The sequence below is a fragment of the Labeo rohita genome, chromosome 25, assembly GCF_022985175.1.
Source record: "Labeo rohita strain BAU-BD-2019 chromosome 25, IGBB_LRoh.1.0, whole genome shotgun sequence".
Lineage (NCBI taxonomy): Eukaryota > Metazoa > Chordata > Actinopteri > Cypriniformes > Cyprinidae > Labeo > Labeo rohita.
This window is the reverse complement of record NC_066893.1, coordinates 3,890,301-3,918,145: the sequence shown is the minus strand read 5'-3', so window position 1 is coordinate 3,918,145 and position 27,845 is coordinate 3,890,301. Positions and strand designations below refer to the sequence as shown.

The window sequence follows — 27,845 nt, the reverse complement described above, 5'->3', positions numbered from 1 at the left end:
GATCCATTTTGTTCTTGATTGATCTGTCTGTGACTGGAATGCTAATAACTTGGAGGCAAAACGTGCAACCTTGAAGATTTCAAGCAGAGCAGGACACATTCAGACTCGTACTATTGATTTAAACCAAGGAGATTTACATAAAAGCAAAGTGAGAAGAGCTATTCAAATTAAATCTGTAATAGTTCACACAAACATAAATATTCTGAGAAGTAGAGGGAAAAAAAGCCACTATACAGTGATTTCAAACAGCATTGTTTTAGGGACTGATCACAATGAGACATGTTTCAGCTTTTTTTTTTTTTTTTTTTAATGTTTCTTTAACCTAATAGTGGTCAGCCATTAAAAGTAACATATCATGAAAATGAAAATCTGACTTTTTACATATTTCAGTGCTATAATTCAGAATGTATTATTAGTGTAAATCTGAAAACTTACCCTAAAATGGCTCATAAAAATATATTATTTATTTGTTTGTTTGTTTTTAAACAGAAAAAATCTGAAAACTCACTCCAAAATGGCTCATAAAATATTTTATTTTTTATTTTTAAATTGTTATTTTTTTTAGCCCTAAAATGTCACATAAAACTTATTTTATTTAATTTGTTTATTTTTTTACATGAAAAATCAGAAAACTCATTCTAAAATGGCTCATAACAATGTTATTTAATTTGTTATAAAAAAAAAAATCAGAAAACTCACCCTAAAATGGCACATAAAATTATTTTATTTAATTTGTTTATTTATTTTTTTACATGAAAATTTAAAAAATTATTTATTTAATCAAAAAACCCAGCCTAAAATGGCTAATAAAAATTAATTAATTTAATTTGTTTATTTATTTATTTATTACATGAAAATTGGACAACTCAACCTAAAATGGCTCATAAAAATATGTTTATTTACTTAATTAATAAAAAAAGATAACTCACTCTAAAATGTTAATATTTAATTTATTTATTTAATCAAAAACTCAGCCTAAAATGGCTTGTAAAAATGATTTAATTAGTTTATTTATTTATTTTTTACATGAAAAACTGGAAAACTCATCCTAAAATGGCATATAAAAAATATTTAATTTAATTTGTTTATTTATTTATTTTTACATGAAAAATCAGAAAACTCACCCTAAAATGTTTAATTTATTTATTTAATCAGAAAACTCACCCTAAAATGGCTAATAAAAATTATTTAATTGATTTAATTTGTTTAGTTATTTATTTATTTATTTAGTACATGAAAATGGGACAGCTCAACCTAAAATGGCTCATAAAAAAATATTTATTTACTTAATTAATAAAAAAAAGATAACTCACTCTAAAATGTTAATATTTAATTTATTTATTTAATCAAATAATCTCAGCCTAAAATGGCTTGTAAAAATTATTTAATTAGTTTATTTATTTATTTTTATATGAAAAACTGGAAATAAAATAAAAATTGCTAATAAAAATTATTTAATTTATTTAATGTTTATTTATTACATTAAAAATTGGAAAACTCACCCTAAAATGGCTCATAAAAATGTTTATTTACTTAATAAAAAAAGATAACTCAATCTAAAATGGCTCATAACAAATATTTATTTAATCAGAAAACTCACCCTAAAATGGCTCATAAAAAGAGTTATAAGTTAATTCTGAAAAAACACAATCTCACAGGAAAATTTAGTTATTTTACGACTTCAATACACATTTGTAAAATGTTGTTTTAAAAAAAATTGTTTCTATGAAAAAAGTATGAAGCTTGTAACCTCACATCAAAACCTTCCTCTTTAGAGCAGCAGAGGCAGATAGTACGAAAACATTAATGCATTAAAAAGTATAAAAAAGACATTGTAAAAGTTGAAAACAAATCATCTAAAGAGAAATGATTGCTAAATATGATTATATCATTTCCTGCTTTTTTTTCCCTCTACACATTTCTACACATTGGCTGCACGCACCACATGACTGTGATTTGACAAACAAAACATCAACACTGCTTATTTTCCTAAATTATAATATATTCTAAACTCCTTAGGGGTCTTCTTTCACAAAGAACACATTTAACGCACTTAAAAATGCAGGACAGATTAATGAAGAAAAAGAAAAACGTTCTGGAGATTTCTTTTAACTTGAGTACCACAAGTGCAGATGCTCATCTAATGCATATTTACATAGAAAAACAATTAGAAAAGCAGCACAGTGGAATGCAAAAACCCCTTAAGGGGCCGTTCACACAGAATGTGTTTTTGTGGTTAAAAAAATGCAAGATGTGGGGCTGTAATGAAAAAAACACAACGTTTAGAGACACGCTTTTTTATAAATAGATCTTCTTTTAACTCGAGCATTTCGAAAATGCTCTGTCATGTGCAAATACACTGCAAAAGATGTGAAACATGCATGTAAAGGTCAAAGAAATCCATCAATGAGTGCATATTTTCATGGAAACGAGCCAGAGAAAATCATTCTAATGAAACATCTTTTCTTAATTATTACACCATTCATCACCCTGACATTTGTACACCTAAAAATGATCTAAATGAATTTAGAAGTAGTGGTTATGGGTTTCTTTTTACATATTTTTGAACAAATTTTGCATTGTCCATCATGGGAAAAAAAGTCAACTAAGTCTGGAGTGACAATTGTAAATTATGAAAGAACTGTTATTTTCGGGTGAATTATTCCTTTAATATTTTTGGTTTTACAAAAATATTAGTACAAATACCAAAGACTCCCCATTTCCTTTTACAAAACTCTATAAACCGAAACTGATGTGACAAGGCAATGATATCACTTGCAGTGCTCATTATTTTCTTCTGAGCTGTCTTATTCAAGAACATTTAATGCAATGCAGTAATTAAAGATTGCATTTCAGTAATTTTAAGGGTAATTCCCGACATATTTCTCTCATGGGAAATGTAAAGCTTAAGCGTAACTTGGAAGGCAAAAGCATGTGTGTGTGCGATGTGAAGCGGGTGCCCGTGAAGAACTATGCGCTATCTCCAGCTGGTACATAAGCGCTTTTTGTTCTCAATCCATCCAGCAGCTGGACAGATGAGTCACTGTGAAGAGCTTTTGCAGGAGGGAGAGACCGACACCATTTAATTCCCATGATGGCCAAAAACTAGCCCACGTTATCCAGAAAGAACACGGTAAATCACGTTTGGGGAGGAGGGAGTGCAAGGAATTTATCATGGAAATTACCGAACATTGTTATGAATGGAATTCACAAAGGAAATATTACAAATTGCTTAAAGGGAATAGCTCACCCACAAATGAAAATGTATCGTCCAAGGTCATCCAAGATGTAGAGGAGTTCGTTTCTTCATCAAATTTGGAGAATGTAGCATTGCATCACTTGCTCAACAATGGATGTGAATGGGTGCCGTCAGAATGAGAGTCCAAACAGCTCATAAATACATAATCCACACCACTCCAGTCTATCAGTTAACATCTTGTAAAGTCAAAAGATGCATGTGTAAAATAAACAAATCCCTCATTAAGGTGTTTAACCTTAAACTTTCTGGCTAAAATATAAGTCCATAATCCATACACTTCCTCTGGTGAAAAAGTCAATCTCCTGTTGTCCTTTCACATCACAATTCACAGACAAATTTGTTTAGATCTGTTTTTGCTTGACAAATTTTGCAGATTTCTCTCCTTATTCAGACAAACAACTTTTTAACTAGAAAAAGCAATATTATGGATAGAGGACTTGTATTTTAGCCAGAAGTGGTTTGAAAGATTTGAAGTTAAAAACATCAGAATGATGTATTTTTTTCTTACAAACATGCAGATTTTGGCTTCATAAGATATTAACTGATGAACTGGATTACTTGTGAAGTATTGTGATGTTTTCATCAGCTGTTTGGACTCTTATTCTGACGGCATCCATTCACTGCAGAGGATCCATTGGTGAACAAGTGATGTAATGCTAAATTTCTCCAAATCTGATGAAGAAATTTATCTACATCTTGGATGGCCTGAGGGTAAGAAGAGTTTCAGCAAAAACTATTCCTGTAAATATGCACTCACTGTCACATTAGCATAATTTCAGCAAAATTTTGCAGGCAAAAAAGATTCATTGTCTATTGTCAATAGTGTAGCAATGTATAAGCACAGCTCACACAGAAGTCACTTGTCTGTCACAGTGAATTCGCATGAACAAATGAACCCTCTGCAAAATCTGCGCGGGCAAATCTTGTGCCGTCACTCAAATTTCTTGTTCATGTGCATTCCTATTGAAACGACTGGTTTTCTTTCAAAAAGTCACCAAACAATGGTAAATATGAACACACCTTAAAGGAGAAGTTCACTTCCAGAACAAAAATTTACAGATAATTTACTCACCCCCTTGTCATCCAAGATGTTCATGTCTTTCTTTCTTCAGACGATAAAAAATTATGTTTCTTGGGGAAAACATTTTAGGAATTATCTCCATGTAGTGGACTTCAGTAGTGCCTCCAAGTTTGAACTTCCTAAATATACACTGTAAAAAACAATTTGTTGAGTCAACTTAAAATAATTTGTAACCTGGCTGCCTTAAACTTTTAAGTTCAGACAACTCAAAAAACGTTTATTCAACTTGAAATGTTAAATTATACTAAGTGACAACTTAGATATTTGAGTTGAATCAACTTAAAATTTTAAGGGAGCTGAGTTACTTACCCATTTGTTAAGTTTAACAAACACAAATATCTAAGTTGTTACTTAGTACAACTTATCATTTCAAGTTGACTAAACTTACTTTAGTTGACTGAACTTAAAATTTTAAGGCAGCAGGGTAACAAATTATTTTAATCTGACTCAACAAATTGTGTTTTTCATTTTTTACAGTGTAGTTTAAATGCGGCTTCAAATGGCTCTAAATAATCCCAGCTGCGGAAGAAGGGCCTTATCTGGTGAAACGATTGGTCATTTTTTAAACAAATTAACAATTTATATGCAAATGCTCGTCTTGTCTCGTCTCTGCGATACACAGTCTGTGTAATTTGGGTCAATACAGTTAAAGGAGAAGTCCACTTTCAGAACAACAATTTACAAATAATTTACTCACCCCCTTGTCATCCAAGATGTTCATGTCTTTCTGTCTTCAGTTGTAAAGAAATTATGTTTTTTGAGGAAAACATTTCAGGATTTTTCTCCATATAATGGACTTCATTGTTGCCCCGATTTTGAACTTCCAAAATGTAGTTTAAATGCACCTTCAAAGGCTCTAAACAATCCCAGCCGAGGAAGAAGGGTCTTATCTAGTGAAATGAGCGGCCATTATTTTTTTTAAATACAAATTTCTATACTTTTTAAGCACAAAAACTTGTGTAGCACAGGCTCTGAGATGCGTGTCCACAATGCTACAAATTAGTGATGGGTCGTTCTTGAACGATTCATTCATGAGTCGTCTCAGGGAGTGATTCGTTCAGTCGCGCATGCACAACATCCTATTAGGTTCTGCACTGGAATTAGTTCACCTGTTTCGAGTCTTTAGGTTTTTCGAGTCATTCGTTCATCTTATGGGTCTGTCATGTGATGAATGAGCGACTCGAACCCGAAAACTTGTCAGATAAGAGGTGAGGTGAGCTAATCATAGACTACAGACCCAGATAAACAATGAATTAATCTTTTCTGTTTCTTATAGCATTATAGTTTTGTCTTGTTTGTAGTGTGATCAACATTTGTGTAAGCAGTAGATGTGTTAGGTAAATAACACATAACAACTTCATTATATTTTGCTAAAATGAACAAAATGACTCAAAAAAAGATTTGTTCATTTTGCTGAACGAGACTCAAAAATAATCTGAACCTCCCATCACTACTACAAATCACGTCTAAGTTCATTGTCTGTGTACTCCGGCTAAAAAAGGTAAAATATGGCTAAGAAAATCCATCTTATTTTCTCCTACAACTTCAGAATCGTCCGACATCCTTGTACCTTTTCGTTTGTAAACAGTGTTTGACTTACTTGCACTTTGTTAGTCTTTGCGTGTTCGCTTTGTAAACACTGGGTCTGTAGTTCTGTGTGACCTTTCGACGTGATTCAATAGTACGTGAATGCGCATCCCAGAGCCTGTGCTACACAAGCTTTTGTGCTTAAAAAGTATAAAAAAAAATTATTTTCCGAAACAAATGACAGATCGTTTTGCTAGATAAGACCCTTCTTCCACGGCTGGGATCGTTTAGAGCCTTTGAAGCTGCATTTAAACTACATTTTGGAAGGTCAACCAATCAAGTCCATTATATGGAGAAAAATCCTGAAATGCTTTTCTCAAAAACCATAATTTCTTCACGACTGAAGACAGAAAGACATGAACATCTCGGATGACAAGGGGGTGAGTAAATTATTTGTGAATTGTTGTTCTGGAAGTGGACTTCTCCTTTAAGATATGTTGAAAAACTCCCGCCTTGTTTTCTTCTTCAATGTCAAAATCACCCTACATCGATGTCTTACCTTTGTTTTGTAAAGGGTGTTTGACCTTCTTTGCACATTCACTTTGTAAACACTGGGTCGGTACTTCTGCAGCAATGTAGGATGATTTTGAAGTTGGGGAAGAAAATAAGATGAGAGTTTTTTGACATACCCTAACTGTATTGAACGTATCGAACCAAAAAAAAAACCCCCAGCTCACACAGACTTAAACAAGACGAGCATCTGAGGTTAAAAAGTACATAAATTGTCAATTTGTTTTGAAAATGATCAATCATTTCACTAGTTAAGACCCTTCTTCCGCAGCTGGGATTGTTTAGAGCCCACCAGTAAAGTCCACTATATGGAAATAATTCCTAATTTTTTTTCCTCAAAAAGCAATTTCTTATCGACTGAAGAAAGAAAGACACAAACATCTTGGATAACAAGGGGGTGAGTAAATGATCTGTAAATTTTTGTTCTGGAAGTGAACTTCCCCTTTAAGGCTATGTTTGGAATAATAAGCTTTCCATTGATGTTGTTAGGATGGGACAATATTTGGCTGAGATACAACTATTTGAAAATCTGGAACCTGAGGGTGCAAAAAAAAAAAAAAAAAAATTCTAAATATTGAGAAAATTGCCTTTAAAGTTGTCCAAACGAAAATTAAAAAACAAGCTGATAAAGAATTGATTCTAAGTTTTTGTGATAACACAGTATAATGAAAGATTTACAAGCAATTTTTTAAAACGCTGGTTATTTTTTTTCACCAGGAACATCAAATTAGGATTTTCTGCACAGCCAATTTGTATTAACTTAAGAAAAATGTTGTTTATATTAGGGCCATTATCTTTAAGTCTCTACTGACATCTATTGGCATGGTGAAAAGGAAAAAAAAATCAATTAACAACTATCAAAACACCCTATTTGTTGAATTGATCACCCATCATACAGTAAGTGTAGTCTGCAACCATATATATCTAATAACACAAGTGTTAAAGAAATAAGTACTAGCATTCGGCTGGTGATCAGCACAAGAGGGACCGTGCTTATGTAGACTAAAACTGCTTTTTCTAGACCACAGATACGACTGGAGACTCCATCTTATGTGAATGTACATTGTCAAAATTGCCACTCAATCAGTCTTTCAAAGATGTCATTTCTACATCAATCACTCGCCACACATGTAAATAATGACTGCACATCTGACATGACACAAAACATCACATCACAGCTCCAGCAAGACACTGCTATCATTAGCACACATGAGCTCTGTGACAGTGATGGTCATCTGAATGCACATAACACAGGCATGTGAACTTCTAGTTAATATCCGTTTCTTGCTCAGCAATGGAAAAAAAAATATTGCATTAAAAAGATAATGAGCAGCAGAGTATGGTTTACACTTACAGTCCAGATCAATCTATGAACGTAAGTTACAGGTTTAATTTCCTAAACAAATAAATACAAAAACAAATGTCACTTCATTAACAAAATATCAAAGCAAACAAACACTGCAGCTTTTCTAAGAACTGACTTACACTTTTCTGAGCCATATTTGCGGTAATTTTTATCCAACGGATATCACGTAGACTTTAGTGGATGTATGAAGTGGATGTTTACTTTCCTAGCAGGTGTTCATTCGTCATTTAACTAGCGTCTGAAGACAAGAAGCGTTTAGCTGTAGATTTGTTTGACGTGCAAACTTAATTCATCGATTATACCAGTTTAAGAATGTGTATTTACACTTACCACGAACGTACTGCATTTCATCGCACTTCTTCGCACGCTGTTTCGTCCGTGTATGTGCTATAAAACAAGCTATACGACGCCACTAACTCAGAACTCTCCCATGGCAACCAGTGTACTCTGAGTGAACGCGACGCGCAGGTGACGCCGATGTCAGTTGACCAATCAAAGACTTCGCTTACGCGTGCGTCGCGTCGATATCGGTGTCGCGCGTTGCCATATTTGACCTTTAAGACGAGCTACTAAGCTACCAAATGTGTTTATCTAGTCGAAATAATTGTAAACGTAACAAACTGTATTGAAGTTGGCTATTTGTTGTTTACTGTGGAAAGTCAAGGTGTGCAAATGAAGAAAAATTCCCAGTTTCCAAGATAATTATATATAGTAATTATAGTTTCTGTTTGCTTGGTGTAATTTTAAAATATAGAATTTAAAATGAATTCACTTTCTAACTGCTGCTTATAGGCAACCAAAAAGGTGAAATTTGTTATCAGTAAAAATTACAATAATATATATTTTCTTTTTTAACTCATTGGATATTTTACACTTTCATAGTGTTTATTGTAGTAAAAACAATAAAATTAAGGATAATAAATATAAATGTTCTTTTCGAATTGCAGAGGAAGTTTTAAGTTCTGAAACAGTATCTTTAGTACAATAAAATGACCTCTTACATGTCAAAATATCAAGCAAAAATGGTTCATGACATGATTAACTTAAAAAAAAATATTTTATTTTATTTTATTTTATTTTATTTTTTATTTATTTATTTTTTTTGCTGTACTGATGGAAGTACAGTAGAAAAAGTCCTGGTGCAGGCAATGATCAATATTGGCTTAAAGTGTTCATAGATGTGTGTTGTCCCAGATAGATAGATAGATAGATAGATAGATAGACACAGATTGTATTTCTTATTTTTTTTATTATTATGCATACAATCATATTAAATACATTCAAATACAACATACAAATATTAAATATTTAGAAATATTTCATTAAGCATATGAATATGCTGCATAAATGCTTTAAGTCGCTTGGTCCCAACTGCTGGCCTTTGATTTTGTCTGCCACACGCTCCTTTTTTTCTCGAGGCAACTGGCGGCCCACACCTGCATGGTCCTAGTGAAGGAAAAGATATATTTATGAAACACTGAGAAGATTTAATGAGTGATTCTGAAAATCTAAAGACATATTGGTTCTACAATTTCACTATGGGTGGGGGGGGGGCGATGGCGGGTGTATGTGCGGGGGAGGGATGCATAGTGGATGCAGAAAGTAGCTTTAGTGTTTTTAAATAAGTCTAAGTTAAACTGAGAGAGAGAAGGGACTTACAATCTTCAGGGTGAGCTGGGACCTGGGCTGAGGAGCTTGGTGTTTCTGCCTCCCCCGTTTGACCTTCAGCTGCACCTTCTCAGTTTCCACACCCATTTTTTTTTTGTGGAGGCGGCTCACACAAAACATTGTCCTATTGAAGGAACAGACACAATCATGGAACGCTGTGCAGGTTAAAGGAGTGTTTCCATAAATATAAATATTTTGGACAGATGACCTAGACAACATAGTAGCTTAGGTGAAGGCAGTGTTTAACTTTTCGAATAAATCTGAAAGTAATTAAACCACAGAGATAGAAGGGACTTACCGAAGCTTTCTGCTGCCTCCGCTGTCTCTGCTGCTGTCTCCATTGCTCCCTCCGCTTCTGCCTGTGCTGCTCCGTGATTTTGGGATTTGTTCTCTGTTGTGGGGAACTTTTGGTCACATGTATGGTCCCAGAATACACAGGCACCACTTTTGAGGTCTTGCAGGGCAGGGGTGATCCATGGGTGGCAGAGACAGGCATGCTCTTATGCTCAGCAAGCCTCCATTTTCTTGTCGTAATGGTTTTGGAGAGCACTGCTGCTCCCTTCGGAGGCTCAGCTGGCATGGGCACTGCCTCTGCCGGTGGAGACCTGGCAGACACTCCTGCTCAGGTACTTTGGTCTTTGCTTCTTCTGGGTCTTTTGAGGCACAGGTGCTCCCTTCTGAGAAGAGGCTCGAGCCGAGAGCTCCTCAGTGGCTCAGGTATCTTCAGCCATTGCCTCTCTGGGGTCTTGCTGGGTGCGGGTGCTCCCTTCACAGAAGAGTCTGGAGGTATAACCTGAAGCAGTTCCTGCCTCAGCTGCTCAGGTATCTTAGGCCTTTGCCTTTCTCGGGTCTTGTTGGGCACGGGTGCTCCTTGAACAGAGGAGGCTTGAGGCTTCTGCTGCTGCCTCAGTAGCTCAGGGACCTTTGGTTTTGGCATCTTTGAGGCAGGCACAGATTCTCTCTGTAGAGATTTGGTGCCCATGGGTGTGTCTTGAGGAGACACTGTGGGCACTGGTACTACCTTTGGGGGTCTAGCAGGCACAGGTGCTTCCAGTTCAGAAACGGCCTTTAGCATATGTCGTTTAAGATAGTCAGGGATCCTGAGCTTTCCTCTCCGTTAGGTCTCAGGTGCTCCCTGTGGGGACCTGGCAGGCTCAGCTGATCCCTGAGGCTTCTTCTGCCTCCAGTTCTTTTGCTCTTGCTTCCCCTGCTTAGTGAGAATGCCGTCCCCACACTCAGCCTTCTCAGACCTAGCAGGCAAATGTGGACCCTGAGGCTTCTTCTGCCTCCACTTCCTCTGGTGCTCCTTGGTCTTCACTCTTGCATTTGAGAACCATGAGTGCAGAGAATCAGCCTTCTCAGATGCCTCACCAAAGACCAGGGATGAGGCGTGGTCCCTCTTCTTGGTATAGGCAGGCACAGGTGCTCCCTGTTGGGACCTGGGAGGCACAAGTGTGTCTTTTTCTGCCTCCACGGCTGCTTGGTCTTCAATGTTTCATCCGGGAAGTCTGAGTGCAGGGACTCAGCCTTCTCAGATACATCACTAAAGACCAGGGATGTGGGGCAAAAAGTTTCTCCTGCCTCCATTGTTCCCCACCACTGCAGTGAGGTAAGGTCCCCATACTCAGGCTCCTCAGATAATGGAGAAGAATCCTCCATTATTGCCCACTATCGGCCTGCGGCAAAGGCAGTGGTGAGCTCATCTGAGAGCTCAGGAGATGAGGACTGCACTGCAGGAAAACTGGTGGGGATGGTTGACAAACTCATGTTGATGTTGGATTCGACGATAATAGATGACCCAAAGAACTGAACAATACACAATAATGACTTTGTCTTTGTATCTGTAAACATTGGGACAGAAACAGAAATAGAAACAGTCGAGCTGAGTAAACATATAAACATAGAAGAACCTGGAATTCAGTTGTCTTAGTTTTTTTTTTTTTTTTTTTTACAGTATTTTTACTAATTAACCAACAAATGTACAAAACTCAGATGCTTATAATGTTTTTGTTTTTTCAGTATCATCTTTCAGAATTTATCAAGAGAATTTATACATTTTTCAGGTGGATGGAGTTCCTCACATAGACAAGATGGAGCTCCCTATTGATGAATAAATGTTTAAAATGGTTATAGTCTGTATTTGGCACTGCAAGATTTGTTCTGTTGATTTAATATACTGAAAAGTGACTATAATGCATCATTAAATATCAAGAATATAGAAGTATTTCAGCTGAGTATGGGGGCATAATTATCAACAATTCTACATTTAAAAAACTCAAATCAGTCATTGCTTTGATCATTATTAATTTACATATCTAAAAATTTCCACACGGACCGCCACTGTGTAGCAGGCCTGTTTATTTATCTCAATGCACAGAGCAGATTGTTTTCTTTTCAAATAAAACATATTTATTTCTTTGATGCAATCCTGAATTTTCTTCATCATTACTCCAGTCTTCAGTGTCACATGATCCTTCAGAAATCATTCTGAAATACTGATTTGCTGCTCAAGAAACATTTCCAATTATTATCAGTGTTGTCAATAACAATATTATCACAAACAGTTGTGCTTCATCCTTTTTTTAGGATTCCTAGTTAAAAAAACAGCATTTATTTTAAAATATAAATACTTTGCAAGGTTATAAATGTCTTCATTGTCACTTTTGATCAATTTATTGCACCCTTACTGAATAGAAGCATTAATTTAATAAATAAAGCTATCAATTTTACTGGCCCTAAACATTTAAATATTAGTGTATGTTATTTCTTTGTTTTAATATATGACATTCAAGATTACATAATTTGTAAATATTAATTGTTGATAAAGTTTCAAGATTCATATCCTTAAAACCCCATTTAATAAAAAAGAAAGACTGCTTTTGCCTTTATTAACAATTTTCCATTCCCCATTTTCCAAATATTAATAACATATATCTGGATGAGCACAAAAAAGCTTCTGTCCAAAATGCGAGTCTGTGGAATGCTGCGGTGTTTGTTATCTGACTGTCATCTGTGGAAAATCTTTCAGAAACATGTGGAATAACAGTCCTGCACCTGCGTCTCCAAACACTGAACCTGCAAGAGCAGACATGTTAGCGATCTGCCAGAGATGAAGCTGCGCTGCTGGAGAACAGAGTTCACAATCACAGTCATCTGACATGAATGCCAGTCTGTATCAGTGATCACATGAGACTCTCCTGTCAATCACACCTGGAATAGTTCTGAAATAAAGCAGAGACAAACAGCAGGTATCATAATGCAGATGGCGCCCCCTAGTGATTCAGACTTTAAAGTGTTTCTGTAAGTGTGTAAACCTGCAGTAAAGATGCATGACCTATTCGGATCTAATCACAATGTATCACTTTGTGTGTTTCTGGTCTGGAAGTCTCTGCAATGCAGATCTGGCTGTTTGTGGACGTCTGGGCGTCAGTTTTTCAAAGTGTATTATTGGTTTATGTTGATTGTCTGAGTGCTGATGATCACATTTAACAATTTATGAGTGTCAATAGGGCTGCACAATTTGGGGTTAAAAAATGTAATTAGATTTTTTTCTGATGAAAATTACAACTGCTATTCAAAATATTTTAAAATCTTCTACTTCTTCTTCTCTCAATAATAATAATAATAATAATAATAATAATTAGAAGTACCATAAATTTGCGAATTATTACTTACAACAATAACTGTTATTTAAAATATAATAATCATATTATTATTATTATTATTAAATAATATTATAATAATATTAACAATAATAAAAATATTAAACCAAATAAGAAACATTTCTGTTAATTTATTAATTTATTCATCAACTTAACATTAATGTTAAGTCCATGTTTGCTGTGCTTGTTTGCAGGGCTACACACAATTTGGCACATTTCTATTTCAACATGAGTATAATAATAATAATAATAATAATAATAATTGATGTTTAGTCTCATCATTAAGCTCGTACCAGTTTCTCAGGTAAAAGACTCTGATCGATCATCAGCTCTTCAGAATCAGCAGCAGCAGGTTTGGGGTTTAATAAACCGGATCCACTAAACTCAATCGATGATTTACTCAACATTTGCAAAAAATTGTTCGGCCTGCCCTGAAATAAATATGTAGCCTATTATTTTCACAGACACAGCTGTGCTTATAGCACAGTACTTAACGTCTTACCTTCTGAGCCTCAACAACTTTATATTCAGTGTCAGGATTCAGCGCTTCACTTCTGCCTGCCTGTACAACAAGCAGGTGAGTTTGCTTAGCAACGGGACTTACTTCCTGGATACGTGGCTAAGTGGGATTTGTAGTACATTAAGATATTTTTTTTAAAATGCTGGAGCTAGAATTGTAGGGTGCAGTGGGAGAAAACACCCCCTGAAAGAGTAAGGCAGTTTCAGCCTGAAAAAAATATATAATCAAAAATTCTAAATTACAAAATTATAATAGCCTGTTTGAAAAATGTTGTTAGCTTATGCTAACTGGCTAGCTAAATAGCTACCTGATGCTAATTTGAGGTAATTTTTTTTTAAAAAGTCCTAATATTTTTATTCACCCGACTAGTTGGAATACATTTGATGGAAAAACAAAGGATTCGATGTTCAGAACAGAATATCTACAATAATTGCCCATTGCCCCCTGGGGGCGTTTTACCCCACTGACTACGTTTGAGAAAACAATTCTGATAATTCTTAGAATATAATTAAGGTGCGTTCACGCCATATCGGAATTCCCGTAATTACAAGATTCCAACTTGTAAAAAGTGTTCACGTCCTTGTAGAACTCGTAATTACAACTTGTGAACTGGGAGTCTTCTGAGAGCTATGACTTGTACCACATGACCTCTGTATGACCTGACCAACGTAGGCTCCTGGCTGGGCGTTGATAGTGTTGCTATAGAAAAGCATTAATCCGAGTCTGAGGACGTGAACAGCTCCGAGTAGAACGTCACATGTTGTAATCTCAAAATTACGGTAATTACGATATGGCGTAAATGCAGCATTATATTTTTATTAAATAACACCTACTCCCTATCTATATCTACAGGCCCCACTATTCTCATATTATATATAACTGTGATGTTCTACAAAACAACAGGCTTTAAAACACTTTTTTTTTCTTACTGCTGAAAATTAGATAATTTACTGTGAAATCCGTTTTCTCTGAAATACTGAAATTCTCTTGTCAAGGTAGTCCATAGCATAAAAATTTATCTTGACTTTATTTTGTGGATATTTTGGGGAAAATGGTACCCTAATGGTTTTAAATGCCCTCAACAAAAAAACAAAAAAGAATTATAGATAAATTCACCCATTTTATTTTTAAAAAGTAATTTCAAAAAGCCTGCGAACATTCCACACCTAGCTGCCAGAATAAAAACTGAGGTAACATACATGATATTTGACTGAAAAGAAGTGATGATTTACATAAAAAGACGTGCAAAGAAAGTGGCTATAGCACTGTCATTTGCACTTTCATATATAGATATATCACAGTTCAAAACAAACAAACAAAAAGTCTTTTATAAACAGTCCACTTATAAAAGAATAACAGAAGAAATAAAAGTCAGATAAGCATTGTACAGATGTCAACTTTTCACCATTTGCACGTTCTTAAACTGGTTATTAACTAAATTTTAACCTTAAACCTACATCCTTCTAAACTTATAGTTTAACAATTTCAGCTAACATTCAGTTGAATGTTTAATATCTGAAATGTCAGAACTGTTCATAGTCAAGTCTATCACTTCAGCAGGTCTATCACGGTATGATATAAATGTAAAATAACTGATGTCACTTTGATGTCGCTGTTTTTCTAATGTTTATTGGTTCTGTTGAAGGTGACGTTGAAGTCGTGATTCCTTTTCTCCATCAGTAGATTACACCCATCTAAAACCTGTTAGTACAAATATAAAATACACAGACTGTCACTTTTGCACACTATCTGTTAGAAGCATATTGATAATGTGTAAGTTACATATTAGTAGAAAATAATTACTACTCACAGTACTACCTCCAGTGTATATATGGATTGCATTTTAGACCAGAGAGCAGCTCCATTCCTGATTTTCCTAGTTTATTTCCAGTCAGATCCAGTTTTCTCAGGTGTGAGGGGTTTGATCTTAGTGAATTAGCCAGGGTAGAGCAACTTTTATCTGTAACACCACAGTTACTGAACCTGCAGAGAATGAACACACATCACTCTCTCAACTCAGAACATAAAACAGTAAAGCTTTATTATCAGTGGAAGGTCAGATGAAAGATCAACAAAGAATCTGAATAATCAAGAAATAGGTGTTGAAAAAAAGAGGGATAAGAGATAAGAGAGATTGGTGCAAAAACTTTCAATTTAGTAAGGTTTGTATTTTCAGAATTTTCAGATTTCATCCTAAAAGCGTACATATGCACAAAAGTTTTCGGATTTCTAAAACCATTCGTACGCCAGAACCTACGCAAAAATCCCTTTATAAATCCCAGTCAGGCGAAGATTGTGCATATGTGCATCTCCACTCCGTCTCCTCCCCGAAATCACCATATATGGAGCTGACAACACCTTGTTTTACTATGCATAACCTCATCTGCATATCATTTCCATGCATATTACCATCCACGTGACACCATGTTTAACACTGTCAAAGATACAAGATATTAAAAATAAGAGATACGAACAATAAATGCCATTTTGTGCCATACACACACATTTTTATTGCTAAAAATCATCGAGTATCCTTGTTTATTTAGTATATATATTTTAAAATATCCATGAAAAAACAAAACAAAAACAAAACTGTTTTAAAATAGTTCTCAGATATATTTTAGAATAGAGTTGATCTCATTCTTTTCAGGCCAACTAGTATTTCGACTGTATTAAACAATTCAAATAAAATTAAATTTATGCAGTTTTGCTAAGATAAACATCTTTCAACTATTTTTAGTGGAAACAGATAGACCTATATTTATCGCAGTGTAAAAACAGGAAACATGCAAATTTTGAAGTTTTCTTCAAGTTGTGTCCTTCCAATACAGTGGTATTTTTCATAATGTTGTGGAGATGCCTTCACATCAACACCTCCGTGCAGCTGCAGTCGTACAGTAAGCTGTTATGTATTGAACCTATTAAAACCAGACAATGGACCGTTCGAGCAACGACTCCAACAGTGTCCACCATAATATCAAAGTAAGTGCACATTATTGATCAATGTTCTTGCTAAAAAAAACAATTTTTCAAAACATCTGCAGTTTTGTTTAAAGATGAATTATTGTGCACCTATAGCACTCCTTGCTGTCATTAAAACATAGCATGCCACAGGAAAAGTGATGAAGCGCAAACAAATATGTCTTGATTCATAAAATGTTGGTTTAACTTTTGTGTGATGGCTTAAAGTAATTTCAGGGCCTATCTCCATTAATGAAAGTGGAACATTTAATGTAGACTAAACCATTGTAGGCTAAAATCATTGTATACTTTATCAATTTTCTCCATAAATTCCACATTTTGCAAAGGAAGTGGCATACGTCTCTTTCAGGGCAGATTCACAGAGATGTTCTTACCACAGTATCTCCAGTTTACAGAGAGGATTCTTTAGTCCATCACAGAGCAATTTCAGTCCTGTGTCTTTGAGTGTATTCCCAGTTAGATTCAGTCTTCTCAGGTGTGACGGGTTGGATCTCAGAGCTGAAGCCAGAGCAGAACAACCTTCATCTGTAACACCACAATCCCTCAACCTGTGGAAAACAATGAGCTACTCATTGCTCAGTCAGTTTGGTGATCTGCTCATTTCAGCAAATGATACGAGTCCAGTGTGTGTGTGTGGAATGTGCCAAATCCTAAATGTGCCAGAATGAAAACTTATATAATGTATAATACTAAAAAAAGCATTTATTAATATTTGAAAGCTTTTGTCCACCAAACCATCCTGAAACAAGCAGCAAAAAACATAACAGGAAATTGACCTTTATGACTGTGAAGGATTAACTCAAAAGGAGATAATGGCTGACTCTGAGATAGGTGGCCTTACCACAAATTTTCTAGTGTACAACGAGGGTTTTTCAGCCCACAAGCTTCACTCCTGAATCTTGAATATTATTTCCAGTCAAATTTAGATCTCGCAAGTGTGACGGGTTTGATCTCAAAGCTAAAGCCAGAGCAGAACAGCCTTCATCTGTGACACCACACTTCCATAACCTACAGAGAACAATATTACAATAGTAATCCTAAATCAGTTCTTGGTTTAAAATAAGCAGATTCACATTTTCTTTAACTGGTTAGAGTTTTAATCTATTTAATTACTGTTTTAATTTGATTTTAGTGTTTTATTTTAAGTGTCTTATATTAAAATCAGTGGTGGGGTCCAGCAGAATGGCAATAAATTGATACTGCTAACTAATCATTTTACAAATTTTGTGTCAGAAAATTGTATATCATTGTAAATTTATACCTTAGTTTGACTATGAGATGACTATGTAGAATGTCATTTCTTACTCGAGGGACATGATCTTACCACAGTCTCTCCAATTTACATTCAGGATTTTCCAGTCCAGCAGAGAGCAGCTTCAAGCCAGAATCTCCTATTTTATTCCATGACAGATTCAAATCTCTTAGATGTGAGGGGTTTGATCTCAGAGCGAAACCTAAAACAGCACAACCTTCATCTGTAACACCACAGTATTCAAGCCTGTGAAAAGAACAAGTAGATTCTCTTCACTCTTCTGGTTAGATGCCTAACTATTTACATTGTAACAGTTGATTGATGTCAGTGTTACTTACATAGCTGATCTGGATGTTTTTACCACTGGCAACAGATTAAGAAGAACTTCATCAGCTTTATTACATCCTCCAACAAATTCATTTAATTTGAAGACATTTATCTCTTCTTCTGAGGTCAACAACACAAAAACTAATGCTGACCACTGAGATGAGGAGAGTTTGACTTTACTTATTGTTCCAGATTGCAGATAATCCTGAATCTCCTGCATTAGTGAATGATCACCCAGTTCATTCAGACAGTGAAACAAATTCATGAACTTCTCTGAAAAAGGATTCATCCTGATCTTCTGTTTGATGTATTTGACTGTTTTTTCATTACTGGGGGTGTTTCCATTCTGCACCATTAAGCCATGTAAAAGAGTCTGATTGGACTCTAATGAAAGACCCAGAAGGAAGCGAAGGAAAAGGTCCAGATTTCCGTTCTTAGCGTGTAATGTTTTATCCACAGCTTTTTGATGCAGGCCTGATAATGAAAGCTGTTTGGATAAAGATATCCTTAAGTTAAAAAATTTTGAAAACAGACTCTTTTGGGTACTTTGTTCAAAAGCATTCTTTTTATTATTTGCACAGGAGATGTGAACATAAACAGCAGCAAGATGTTCCTGAATGCTCAGATGAACAAAGCAGTACATTCTCGATTGGTACAGCCCAAACTCCTGTCTGAAGAACTGAGTGCACAATCCTGAGTACACTGATGCTTCTGTCTCATCAATGCCACACTCTCTCAGGTCTTCCTCATAAAAGATCACATTGCCTTTCACAAGCTGTTGAAAAGCCAGTTTCCCCAGTTTAAGAATCATATCTTTATCTTTTATTTTTTTCTCATAGTCTTTCTCATGTTTGATGTTGGTCTGAATGATCAGGAAGTGTGTGTACATTTGAGTGAGAGTCTTCGGAATCTCTCCACTCTCTGCTTTACTCAACATCTTCTCTAGAACAGTGGCTGAGATCCAGCAGAACACTGGGATGTGACACATGATGTAGAGGCTTCTTGATGACCTCAGGTGTGAGATGATTCTATTGGCCAGACTCTGATCACTGACTCTCTTCCTGAAGTATTCCTCCTTCTGTGGATCATTGAAGCCTCGTACCTCTGTCACTCGACTGACAAACTTGGAGGGGATGAGATCAGCTGCTGCTGGTCTGGAGGTGATCCAGATGAGAGCAGAGGGAAGCAGATTTCCTGCAATGAGGTTTATCAACAGCACGTCCACTGAGGCCGACTCCATTACATTAGACAGTCTCACAAAGTTCTGAAAATTCAAATCCAGGCGGGACTCATCTAGACCATCAAAGATGAATATCACTTGGTATTTATTGCTTGAAATGTCAGTTTCTATTGTTTCAGTACAAAAGATTTGAAGAATGTCTAGAAGACTGAGCTTTTTGTCCTTCATCATGTTGAGCTCTCTGAAGGAAAGTGGAAATGTGAGCTGGACATCCTGATTCGATTTCCCTTCAGACCAGTCCAGGATGAACTTCTGCACAGAGACTGTTTTTCCAATGCCAGCAACTCCCTTTGTCATCACAGTTCTGATGGCTTTGTCTTGACCAGGTAAAGGTCTAAAGATGTCACTGCATTTGATCAGTGTGTCCTCTGTTGCTGCTCTCTTGAATTGTTTCTCAATCTGTCTCACCTCATGTTCATTAATGATCTCTCCAGTCTCACTCTCTGTGATGTAGAGTTCTGTGTAGATCTCATTTAGCAGTACTGGGTTTCCCTGCTTTCCTGTTCCCTCATACAAGCACTGAAACTTATCAGTTAGATAAGATTTAAGTTTGTTGTGGATGGCAGGAACATCAGAGAAATCGCTATAAGAATTAAAAACATGAGGTTATTGCATCACGGACAAAATATAAACTGTTTTAAATATGTAAATGACATGATACGATATTTTGTCCAATCTATTCATTTATTCAAAAATAAATAAATAATCAAATGAATAAAATTTATACGGACAGTGACTGTAACAATTGTTTTTCCCTTCATATTATGTTGAGACTTTTTGCCTCTTTATTAAACGGTACTGTGAACATGAAGCAGAACAATATTGGGTGGACAGAGAGGGTGAACAGGTTTGACGTATCACTGATCCTAAGCACATGCTAAGAGCTCATATGATATTGCTGTGCCAAAGTTCAGAATGATCTGTGTCTTAATGTACCTCACCTTCTGTCTGTAATGTTCCTCCTAGGTTTACTTGATTCCTGTTGAACACTGAAAAAACAATATAAAATTAACATTTACTTTTTAGCATTTCAAATGTATGACATAATTTTAGTGTCATATATACAGTATATATATATATGGCATGTGTACCCTGAGCGTCAAGAAGTGACGCCAAAGGGGTCCTGACCAAGCGTCAATATGTGACAAGTTAGGAACGAGAACATGTTGGTCTTGTTGTCTGATATACATGCATTTTTAACTTTTTTTAATCCAATGAGAAAACAAACAAACAAACAAACAAAAAATGACAAATGATTTTAACCCATTAAATGCAAATTACAAACACTGTTAAAGCATTCAGTCATAATCTTTATTTACCATAAACCAGAAGGAATGCCTTCATCTTTAAAATCAATGGAACGTAGAAATGAATGTTCACTGTTCATAGACACACAGCTGGGCTCTGGTGAGTTGACCTTCCTCTGTTGGACTGGACTAATAAAATATTGTCAGTAAACATTATGATTTGATCAGTACAACTGATTCTTATACTGAAGCAGATCTTATCTGCATCATTGGGCTTTGATTTGAGAAGTATTTGATTTAATGGAAAATTACACACAGTCTAGCGGTTATTGTATTTCTAGATTTACATAAAATCACAAGGAATGTCTTCATCTCCTAAACCTGGTAGAGGTTTTGGTAACTGCTCACTCTTAATAGACACACAGCTGGGGTTTTGTGAGTCTAATTGTGATTAACTTTGACCTAATCATAATACTTGACAGATAAACATTAAACAAGACATATTTAATGAAAATACCTGTATCCTGGGGAAAAATACCCATCTCTGAATGTTTGTATGTCCTCCATTAGTCGGAAAACAGCTTCAGAGGGGCACTGATGTCCTCCGTTGATTCTGAATTTAATCAGTAAAGCAAAGCAATTAAACTTCTTTTATGTAATATATGCAGAGATGGCAAAAGTACACACATCCTTCACTCAAGTAGAAGTACAGATACTCATGTTTAAAAATACTCTGGTAAAACTAGAAGTACTGACTAAACTTTTTTACTTAAGTTAAAGTAAAGAAGTATGGGCTCAGACATGTACTTAAATAAAAAGTACCCATTACTGCTACCTGTTTTAGTGTCACGCTGGTAACTGGACCTCACATCATATTGACACAATAATACAAAATAACATTTAAAAGTTGTTAGCTAATGAATGTATCAAGACTAAACATCCACCATGTAGAACAGGGCCGTACTGGGACAACATTTCAGGCTGGGAAATCTCACACTCATCCAGGCCATCCCATACACCCACAACAAATTCTGAAACCATGGACAATCCTATTTATTTTGTATGGCCATCACATTTAAATAAATGTTTAAAACCGTAGTCTGGGGCCTAAGGTGACCAAGTGTTGTTGTTTTATCTTAAAATGGTTTAAATACTATAGATTTAAGAAAACTATATTTTCTAAATTGCCTAAATGTCAAAATTAATACAATAATGATTTCATCATGACAATATCTTTACAAAAATATCAAATATCATATTTTTCTCTTACCAGAATTAACCATGGTTTATTACAGCAATATAGTAACCATTTTTTTTTTGTCAGATTGTTTACAGTCTGTTTTAATTTAACACTACAACCATAGTTTTACTACACATCTCATGGTGTGTGTAGCAAAACCATGGTTCATTTGTGGTTACCATGGTTTAACTATAGTAACCATGGATTTTGGTTTTCTTTTTCATAAGGGTTGTGTTGTTATCTGCCCTAGCTCCCTCTGAATGGACAAAATTATGTTTTATAACATTTGTTTGCTAAATTACTACAGTAACTTTACAGTAGATAATGATGTCCTTTAGCATAGAGTATTTTGAGTGATGACAGTACTTTAGTACTTTAGTACTTTAGTGACTTGCCAGTCAAGACTAACCAATCCATGATTTATTAGAGATTTGTTATCGAATGGTGATCCACCAATTGCTGATTAAAACTAAAGTAACGAGCCTGGTTTGAAAATGTAAGAAGTAGAAAGTACAGACATTTCAGTACAAATGTAAGGAATAAAAGTAAAAAGTAGTCAGAAAAATAAATAGTGTAGTAACTGATACCAAAAAAATTTACTTAAGTATAGTAACAAACTATTTGTGCTTCGTTACTTCCCATCTCCGAATATATGAAAGGAGTACAACCTACAACAACAACAACAAAAAAAAAACTGAGTGTCTGTGCAAGCACTGTAGATGAACGATTTATTGTTTTTTATTAACAGCCAACAACAACAAATTAACAGCCAGCAACAACTAAGAAAGAATGTTGTTTTGTCTTTTAACTTTATATGTAAATAAATGTTTAAAGTAAGCATATCTATTTATATGTTAAACAATCTAGTAATAATAAATGTAACTCTTTTAACAAACTAAAGAACTGCATTTATATTTTAATGGCTCTAACATTTAGGAAGTTTACCACTTTCACATGATCATCACATGACAAAATCTCTTATAGTGTTTCACAACTTGAATGTATCATTAGTTTTTTTTATCTTGTAAATTACATTATTCATAAAGGTTATCATTAACTATTTTGATCGAGCATATAGATACACTTCTTACACAAGAAGTCTAAATACTCACTTTATGCTGACAGCCTGGTCCAAAGCACTGACTTCGGATTTCAATTTCAATTTCATTTCAGAAGAGGCTCTGAGAGGAAGTAAAAAAGCTGAAAAAATTTGTTGGGGATTGCCCCACACTGTAAAAAATAAAAAGTTGAGTTAACTTAAAAAATTAAGTTAATCTGCTGCACAGCAATTTTGAGTTTACTCAACTTTAAGGGAGGGAAGTTGTGTTCTTGAAGTTCAGTAAACTCAAAAATGCTTTGCAGCAGATTAACTTAAATTGTTAAGTTGACTCAACTTAAAATATTAAGGTAACCAGCTGCAAAGCTTTTTTGAGTTTACTGAACTTCAAGAACTAAGTTGTGCCAGTAATTTTTTGCTTGAAGTTCAGTAACCTCAAAAAAGCTTTGCAGCCGGTTGCTTTAGTATTTTAAGCCAACTCAACTGCATTTATTACTATTTAAATGTATAACTTTAAATCTTACATCCAGACTCTAAGCCACATTGTATGCTCCTCCACATCCTTTAAGAATACAAATGCATGCAGTATGAACAATACTGTAAATATAACACAAACAAGATTTTGTCATCATTACAGAAAGTATTTATTGGCATTCTGCAAAATGAACACAATTTAGCTTTTCTCCACTCAAACTATGATGTAACTAGGATGTGACTATTTACAATAAAAACACTCTTAAACAAAAAACACACACTTAAAAATTATTTTTTTAAGTGCCAGAAAAATGTAACATTAAAAATATTACAATTCTGCAGCCTTAAGTAAAGTTTTAAATCAAAAGTCACAAAAAAACTTTTATATAATTTAAAGGAAGCTAAACTTTACCGTCATTTTAAACGTTCATCTTGCTCCATCTATTATTTTGGCGCATCCATAATGCAAAATTATTCTGAAAATTTATCATTTACTCACTCCCATGTTGTTCTAAACCGTTGTTCACACTCAACACAAATTAAAATATTTTAATGAAATTTGAGAGACTTCTGTATTGAAAGGCTGTTCACCCAAAACTTCAAAGCGTTCATAAAGAGATCATAAATAATTAAATAAATATATAAGTTAATATGAATTGAGCAGTTTAAGTCTCCTGAAGAGACGCAATTGTAGGGATGCATGAAATAGGATTTAGAAAATAGTACATTTGAAAATAGTTTATTTTCATTAATATTAGTATATTTATACCTTTGATACTAGTTTTACTTATTAATATTATTTACATATATTATCTATTAACATTTTTGTTTTTCCTATAAAGTATTTTAGCCTGTATTAGGGTTTTACACACTCACACAAAAACTAAACAAAACAGCATGTAGTTTCAGTTAGGTACTTTTATTTTTTTTAATTGACATGAACTTGAAGCAAAAATGAAAATGCTCTAAAAACAGTTATTGGCTAAATACAAATAATAAATGACAGTTGACAAATACATCAGAAAGTAAAAATAGAAATAGAAAATAAATGACAAAATTTCCAGGAATAATGTATCTTCAGGATCCTCTGTGATGCCTTTAAGCCCATCAATGTGGTGTGATTGAGTGGCAGTTTCTCTGCAGATGATGAGGTTGTGAATATGATGCATCTGAAATACACAGTTGAGTTTACAGTTAAAGAGTGTCCATGTGTTTATGTAAAAACAATTATGCTTATGAAGGCCATAAGCAAAAATTGACATATAAGCAGTATGCCCTTCAAAATATTTAAAAAAGAAAAAGTGATTTAAAGTGGGATCTTAGGATAGTTTTATATAGCTTTAACACTTAAGCATAGACTCAAGTAATAATTTTAAGAAAAATCTAACAATGAATAAACTCATTACCTCTATTACTTAGTGGAGAAGAGAGTATCCTTAACCGAACAGAGCTGGTCACACAAAAAAGAACCTAAAAAAAAAGAAAAAGACATTATTGGCAATGGGAAACAAGTTACAATATGAAAGTTAACATTTTATAGACATTGTAAGAAAGAACTTCACCTGTTGAAACTGTGTTGATAGTCTGTGTAGCTGGATAGTTGATGTCCAGAAAATGAGTAATGAGGTGTTTTGACAGTTACAAATTTATTTATTTTTTTTTTTTAAAAAAGCCAGGAATAAAAAAAAAAAACCCTAAACTCGGTTCTAAATAGACCTTTAAAGAACCATCTTTTTAGAGTGTACTTATAATGCAGTGCTAATTGAGATAGCTTTTAAGCTGTCACTGTATAGAAAACTAAAATATAATACAATTTCTGGGGTTTTTTTTTAATACATGTTATATAAGGCTCAAACTCACAGCACTTGCAGAGATGGAGCAGCATTTAGTGTGAAATGCGTGATGTGTAATGTGATCACGTCTCTTCAGAAGACTTTGTTTAAACCATTCGATTCTTATGTATTTGTTTTACAATCTCTTTATGAACATTTTGAAGCATCAGAATTTTAGGTGAATAGTTTTTCAGTGAATGGACAGAAATATCTCAGGTTTCATTAAAAATATCTTCATTTGTGTATTAAAGATGAACAAATGTCTTATGGGTTTGGATCGACATGGCTGTGAGTAAATGATGACAGAATTTTCATTTTTTTGGATGATCTAAATTAAGCCAAAGAGGACAGCAACAGCAGTGGTAAGGCCATGTATATATTCCAACACAATCTGTGTCTCTAGTACTACATCCTAGGCACCTTTAGGTTTGAGTGGATGACAACATCATCTTCCAGTAATGGTTAAGATGCTCATCTTCATACCCTTGGTGTGGACATCCTCTGGCTTTGTGTCCTGCAGTAAAAAAAAGAAAAAAAAGAAATTATATTTCCTACTAAATATTGACATTAAATGTTTAAAACATAACAAAAATAATAATAATACAATTCTGGATAAGGACTAGTTTTTACCAGTACAGTAATAAGTCAGAAATAATACAAAAAAATACATGTATAAAAAAATACTGCATATCTTCACTGTATGGAATAAACTGACTCTTATTGAAGCTGCTAAATTTGTTCAGTCAAGAGGAGTCAGTGTTGTCTTAGCTTTTTATTTATTTATTTATTTAGGTTTATGAGGCTAACGTTAATGCACGGATCAAATTTACTGACACACAGGCGATTTTATCTCAGACGTTGACTCTCATTTCAGACTTACAAGTGATTGTTTATGTAAATAATCACATTTTGACATAACTTTATGTGTATTTGACAATTTAAGCGAACTAAGCTGCTACAGTAGCGTTTCTCAACGGGGGGTGGTACCGCCCCCCAGAGGGCGTTCGGACAGCATCGGGGGGCGCTGGAAGCAATATTTTTGAAAGGGGGGCGTTGAGCTGTTCCTGGGGGGCGTTTGGTCAAGACGAGTTTAAACCAAAGATGTATGAGCTGAAACTTGCTAAAGAAAATGGTCTGCCACATCCTAACGCTGTCTTGACTGGATACTTCAAAACGCACTTTCTATATCTATTGTTCAACTTGTCGGCAGCGCAGGCAGAAATAGAACGCGGCTTCCGTTTACTGTAGCGCTCGCGCTCGGTTGTTACTGAACGACTGATTATAACGGGATCTATGAGCTTTAACACAACGTGTCGCGCTGTTCGCGGCCTGTGTAGTAGTGGTGTTCGCTGCTAGTTTACACCAGTACTCCCGCTCCTAGACCTGACGGTGTATCATTTCCTTAGCAACGACTTCAGTTTGCTTGACTTTCTGTAGCGCAGCCGCTGCGTCAAAACAATATCAAGCATTTATACACGATAAAGCAAGAGATGTTTTTTCTTGTTTAGAAAAATTAATATTAATACTTTTTATTTGTTGATTGGCTGCATTTGGTTTGAATACCAAATAACTAAGGAGTTTATTCAAAGCTCACAGTTATAGCCTAATATATCCACGTTGGTTTTTTTTTTTTTTTTTGCTTCTTTTTTGCTTCTGATGATAATGATACTTCAAATGATAAATCAAAAATGTGATGAATGTCATGTGCCATTTAATGACATAAAAAAAATGATATTATGTATGAGCTGTTTTAAGGGTTAAGATACATGCTTTCAAAACGGGCCTATATATTATAAATAAAATATAGCCTATAATATACACTAGCATTAAAAAAGGTCAGTATGATTTGTTAATGGGTTCATAAAAAAGGTTGCATTTGTTTGTTTTTTTAAAAAAACAGCCTACATTAAAAACAGTAAATCTATCATTAAAAAAAAAACTTTTTATTTGAATATATTTTAAAATGTGTTCTCTTCTCATGCTAAGCTACAGTATATTACTAAAGCTTTCAGTGTCACATGATCTTTCAGAAATTATGCTGACTGTTGCTTAAGAAACATTTCTTCTTTATTATTATAGCTGGCACAACACACTGACAGAAAAGCAAGATTTGAAATTTAATTGACTATAGCAAATCCAATGTTTTCACTGGCCAACTTAGTTTTATTTTGTTAATATAAACAAATTTTGAGCCATGATCCATTTTTGCTTGCGAAGACTGAGAAGCTCCATTTATAGCCAAACATGATTCCCTCAGCTATTACCAATTCACCTGCTTGCTGTGTTTCAAAACAGTTTATTTGGTTGTTCTATAACCTTTTCACTTTTATTTTGCCTCTGTCCCAACTTTTTTAGAGTGGGATGCATACTTCAAATAAATAAATAAATAAATAAATAAATAAAAAATATGTTTATATTTACAAAATACAAGTTGGTCAGTGAAAACTTTGGAAATCTTTTCTTTGTACTTTTGTCAATTAAATAAAAGTTAAATAGAATGAACAAATTACAGATTTTATGATTTTACAAAATGTCCCAACT

General features: G+C 34.5%; 2 protein-coding genes across 4 annotated transcripts in view; both read right to left on the bottom strand.

Moving 5' to 3' along the window:
* The window catches only part of rassf7a (Ras association domain family member 7a), a 54,551-nt gene extending 46,274 nt beyond the window's left edge, over window positions 1-8,277 (bottom strand). Inside the window, exons 1-2 of one of the 3 annotated variants that reach the window (XM_051099879.1) lie at window positions 8,134-8,261; window positions 7,923-8,041 (exon numbers count right to left, since the gene is read on the bottom strand). The gene's annotated coding sequence lies outside the window, so the exon portion shown is untranslated. Of the gene's footprint in view, window positions 1-7,922; window positions 8,042-8,133 lie in introns of all 3 variants that reach the window. The other 2 variants (XM_051099877.1, XM_051099880.1) reach the window with 2 other exon arrangements.
* A 6,750-nt stretch (window positions 8,278-15,027) lies between these two features.
* On the bottom strand, window positions 15,028-20,841 carry LOC127156191 (NACHT, LRR and PYD domains-containing protein 12-like). The gene is given in 9 exon segments (XM_051098919.1): window positions 15,028-15,354; window positions 15,464-15,636; window positions 17,010-17,183; window positions 17,477-17,513; window positions 17,516-17,643; window positions 17,960-18,133; window positions 18,226-20,037; window positions 20,396-20,443; window positions 20,774-20,841. Coding segments are annotated over 8 exon segments (2,610 nt in total). The 3' UTR covers window positions 15,028-15,354; window positions 15,464-15,467.
* Between the last annotated feature and the right edge of the window lie 7,004 nt (window positions 20,842-27,845).